This window comes from Limulus polyphemus, unplaced genomic scaffold (genome assembly GCF_000517525.1).
Source record: "Limulus polyphemus unplaced genomic scaffold, Limulus_polyphemus-2.1.2 Scaffold11745, whole genome shotgun sequence".
Lineage (NCBI taxonomy): Eukaryota > Metazoa > Arthropoda > Merostomata > Xiphosura > Limulidae > Limulus > Limulus polyphemus.
In genome coordinates this window covers 2,023-7,164 of record NW_013677355.1, presented here as the reverse complement: position 1 = coordinate 7,164, position 5,142 = coordinate 2,023, and the positions used below count along the sequence as shown (strand labels likewise).

Below are 5,142 nucleotides of genomic sequence, written 5' to 3'. Positions count from 1 at the left end.
ATTTCATGGTCTGTAGGTATCAATTAGAACAATTACTCCTTACTTCAAAGTCTGTAGATATCAATTAGAACAATTACACCATATTTCATGGTCTATAGGTATCAATTACAACAATTACACCTTATTTCACGGTCTGTAGGTATCAATTAGAACAATTACACCTTATTTCACAGTCTGTAGATATCAATTAAAACAATTACACTATATTTCATGGTCTGTAGATATCAATTAAAACAATTACACCTTACTTCATGGTCTGTAGATATCAATTAGAACAATTACACCTTACTTCATGGTCTGTAGATATCAATTATAACAATTACACTATATTTCATGGTCTGTAGATATCAATTAGAACAATTACACCTTACTTCATGGTCTGTAGGTATAAATTAGAACAATTACACCTTATTTCATGGTCTGTAGATATCAATTAGAACAATTACACTATATTTCATGGCCTGTAGATATCAATTAGAACAATTACACCTTATTTCATGGTCTGTAAATATCAATTAGAACAATTACACTATATTTCATGGTCTGTAGATATCAATTAAAACAATTACACTATATTTCATGGTCTGTAAATATCAATTAGAACAATTACACCTTACTTCATGGTCTGTAGATATCAATTAACAATTACACCTTATTTCATGGCCTCTAGGTATCAATTAGAACAATTACACCTTATTTCACGGTCTGTAGATATCAATTAGAACAATTACATCTTACTTCATGGTCTGTAGATATCAATTATAACAATTACACCTGAAGACAACTGTTTAAAGTGTAGCTGTAATAGCCACAATGGTAAAAAGTTGGAGTTAAACAACCAAACTGAAACTGTTTAAAGAATAGGGAACCATATTATACTTAGAACTATGTATTTTTACACCAAACAATGCCAAAGTTATTGATTTAAATATTAAAACTTTATATCTTGTCAACTTTATATCTTGATGCGTATATAGTGTATACCTGACAGAGCTTCAGAAGGGTACTCGACCCTTCGTACAGCAGGTCTAACAGCTCCTTGTACTTCTTCTGTGATAGATACCTACACATTATTTCATGAAGAAAAAAAAAACAATAGTTAAACACATGCATAGGGATCAATATTAACTTTCACAATTTACACTACATTGTCTAACTTGCAAAACCTGTATGAATGACCATACTAATGTGAAAAGTTACAAGGTTACTAAAATCCCATAGGACTCACTCCTAACGCAGTATAAACTTATCTCATACTATACATGAAGTATCATACAAGTTTCTTTGTTTTTGATTCAAATATTTCAACATTTCTATGCACTTTTATTATTGCCTTTCATTAAATACAAAAAATACTGACTATACAGAAGCAAATTTAATGCTGTACAGTAAACACTGGGTACTGGACAATAAACTCTAGGTTGTAGCAACTTTCATTCACAGCTTTTACCAAATAATAAACATTTAATTGAAACTAACAGTTAATTGTCTTCATTTATGTTCCTAATAGTTAAAAAATTACAAACAAAATACAGAAATATTAGAGGAGGAACGTCAATCGTAATCTTTTCACCTTTAGACATTAATATCTATTATATAAATGTAAAATCTACATAACTCAATGCACAATATTACAATAGTAGTGGTTTTAATTGCCAATTGCTACGAGACCATTTTCACGGGTACAGTTTCCAATAAACACTAATGTTTCAGAGGGTGATGTGTAATATAAGTACTGATTCATGTTGATTACCATACTCTTACTAATGGTTACATGACATAGTTTTTGTTTAAAGTTACATAAAACACTGCAAACTGTAGTAACTCTCATCTAAATGGTTTTGTTGAGAGAAGTGAAATAAATAAGTACATATTTGATCAAAGAAATCAGCAGTTTGACAACATTTGGAATTGCTGTAACCTATTTCAAACTCAGGAAGTAAAAATAATAGCTGGTTATATGATAACAGGGGGAAATACTGGTTGATGTCATTGAAAAATTACAATAGTATGTTCAATATCTGATTCAACTAGGCTGTTGTAATTCATTAACGTAGTTTATAATAGTTTCATTGACAGTTGGAAAGATCAGGTGTTCATTTGTTCAGACAGTTTATCTGGATTCCAGAATGAACGCTAATTAAAGTGATTCTACTAGATGAACAGATCTTTGGATTTCTACTGCAACTTAAGACTTTAATAATTTGTATAAATTCAACTGCTGTTCCTCGTAACACACAACCAACAACATTCCTTCCATATCTAAAACAAAAACGAAATCGTGTCGAACATACAAATGACCAATCATACTTATATAATCATGGATGTCAAAGTGCCATCTAGGTACCAGACACACACAAAAATGTTTGAATTTTGAAATGAAATATACCAGCCATAATACTGCCTGTCAAAATATACCTGCTTCTAACAGATATTCAATATTTGAGATATTATACACAAATCTTTTCAATGAAATGATATTATGCACCTTGTTAAAATTATCTTGAGTGTCCTCATGGTATTCATGTTGAGAAGCATTTATACTGGAATATTTCAAAATTAGAATTTTTGTAAAGTTTTTGTGACACCTAATACATCTTTTAGTCATTCCTAGTATTGATATATTTTTACAAACTATGTTCAAAATTGTACATTTTCTGAAATATTAAAACTAATTACCACTGCACTAAGTTTGTGTAAACACACAACATACCTTTCTCATGCAGTCTTATCAAATAGCAACAAGAAACATCAAAAGCTTTTGGTAATCTGTCAATGATTCATGAAAGTACTAACTATAAAATTATGAAATTTACTGAAAAATATAATATTTAATTCATTTATGGATATCAAACTGTAGAAGACCAAAATACCATTAGCCACAACCATGTAGGCCTCAGCTTTGAGGAAATTCATGTCACTAGAGCCATAATGTACAAGAAATGTAAGATATAGTTTTTAACATAATAATATTATTATTATTAATAATAATAAATACTGTTGGAATAATGCCAGGTTTCATTTGTTGACTGATGCCAGTTAATATGATTTCTGACAGTTCTTGATAAAATGGTAAATCGTCAATAGCTGTTCACTGTATTTTACCAACGTTAGTCTGATATCTATCGACAGTTAAGAGTAAATAACCAATTCTCTTAATATTTTGAGTTTACTGGGTAACTGAGAGCTAGCTATACCTACCCCTTAGTATTAATAATAGTGATAATACAAGTTACATGGTTACATGTTTAATTAGGCTTAGGTCAGTTATACAATAATCGTTAACTTTCAATCACGTGCACAAAAAATACAAAATCGAAAAGAAGCGGTACTCTTACCTAAAATATATAGTTCTGTACATTTGATGGGCTTCGTAATAATTACCTGCTTCAATATTAGACTGTAATTTACTCAAAATTCTATCCACGCCAACCATTCGTTCTCTACTTTTGGCTGCCATATTGTGGAGGTGAAACTAAAAGCAGAAAACGGGAATTTAGATAGATTAACATCAGTCATACTAAAATTAATACGATAAATGTTATATACGTATGTCATACTGCTTACCATGTATATATCTATATATGTATCGTTAATTTTATAGATAAGCCCTTTTGACAAGTATAAACTATTATAAAGTTAAAATTAATTAGCTCGTGGATTTTATTTTATTTTTTGTTGTTAAACATAAAGCTACACAATAGGTTAACTATACTCTTTTCACCGCAGGTACCTAAACTAGAATTTTAGCGTTATAAGCCCGCAGACTTTCCGTTGAGCCACCGGTAGGGGAGAGGGGTATGTCGTGGAAACTATTCTACAACAGAGAAGAAAATGTGAAAGAAACCAGTTTGAAGCCCCCCGATGTAGTTATTTAAATAAAATAGAACCGTACTTCGAGTGTCTATCTGTGCATGAAACAGCAAAGAAGCGAAAAGCTATGTATGAGTTTCATAGAAAGTATTATTGTTTGTTTGTTTTTATTTCGCGCAAAGCTACACGAGGGTTATCTGCGCTAGCCGTCCCTAATTTAGCATTGAAATACTAGAGGGAAGGTAGCTAGTCAGAGACATGTCTGTGGCCTTACAACGTTAGAAACCGAGTTTCAATACCCGTGGTGGGCAGAGCACAGATAGCCCATTGTGATAACGTGAAAATCACTCTATATTTCTAGAATCCAAAGTCATCAGAAAACTGATCATAAACAGACGACAGCACTTTATTTGAGAGTCGTATATCATTCTAGATTGAGAGCTGTATCTTACTGTTTCTGTTGGTCTGTTTGAGACTGAAGGAGTAATACTACAGCATTATACAGGAGGTTTTATTGTGCTTTCCTTTTCAGTGCGCATATGCTACCTATGTCACCGAGGGTCATTCAAATAGAAAAATATCTGAGAATATATACATTCAAAGTACCATCAGACCTGCTTGTGGAAAATACTAATGTCCGCTCTTATATAGTTTATTCTAATTTACAGAAATCTTTGCTACAAGAAAGAAAAAAAAATCACACCATAGGGAAATGACACAAAAACAATAGGTAATTAATATGAAAAATCTTACCCACATTCCTTGACCAACGTTCTATTGTAAAAACTACAAATATTCCTAGAAACGTGAGTATATGAATTATTATTATCAGTTTGATGAGCTGGCATGTTCATTTTATTAAGTAAAACAGATAATAAATATTAGGCATACATCTTCATATCACACATCTGAACTTTCTATTTATCTTCAGCCTATCATAACCATTGCTGACTTTAAAATTTAAGATCCAACGAAATAATCTTACACATTGGCCAAGAAACTGGTGTACCTTACACTCGATAGGATAAAACACTTAAACATCACTTCACGCACACAGGGCAAACAACACAACCTTTAACATCAATATAATTCCTATCTTTAAAATGATTAGTTAGCAGAAATGTCTTTTAATATCGACACACTTCCAATTACAAAAGTACAGAAAAAGCCCTTTAATTAACATGGACGAATGAGCATTATACATAAAATATAGAATAATAAGAAAAGAACTCAAGTTTTACAATGTTAAAACAAAATTACACACATTAGTTTGATTTCAGTAGTTAAGTGCCAGAAAAATAAGAAAATAAACGAATACCCTAACAGAAC

At 31.1% G+C, this 5,142-nt stretch overlaps 1 protein-coding gene across 1 annotated transcript in view; it reads right to left on the bottom strand.

Moving 5' to 3' along the window:
• Positions 1-3,476, bottom strand: part of LOC106476828 (Golgi to ER traffic protein 4 homolog) — a gene marked incomplete at its 3' end in the record, with an annotated part of 9,528 nt that extends 6,052 nt beyond the window's left edge. Inside the window, exons 1-2 of the mRNA XM_022380585.1 lie at positions 3,339-3,476; positions 985-1,063 (exon numbers count right to left, since the gene is read on the bottom strand). Coding sequence (XP_022236293.1) covers positions 985-1,063; positions 3,339-3,460 — 201 coding nt within the window. The remainder of the gene's footprint in view (positions 1-984; positions 1,064-3,338) is intronic.
• Between the last annotated feature and the right edge of the window lie 1,666 nt (positions 3,477-5,142).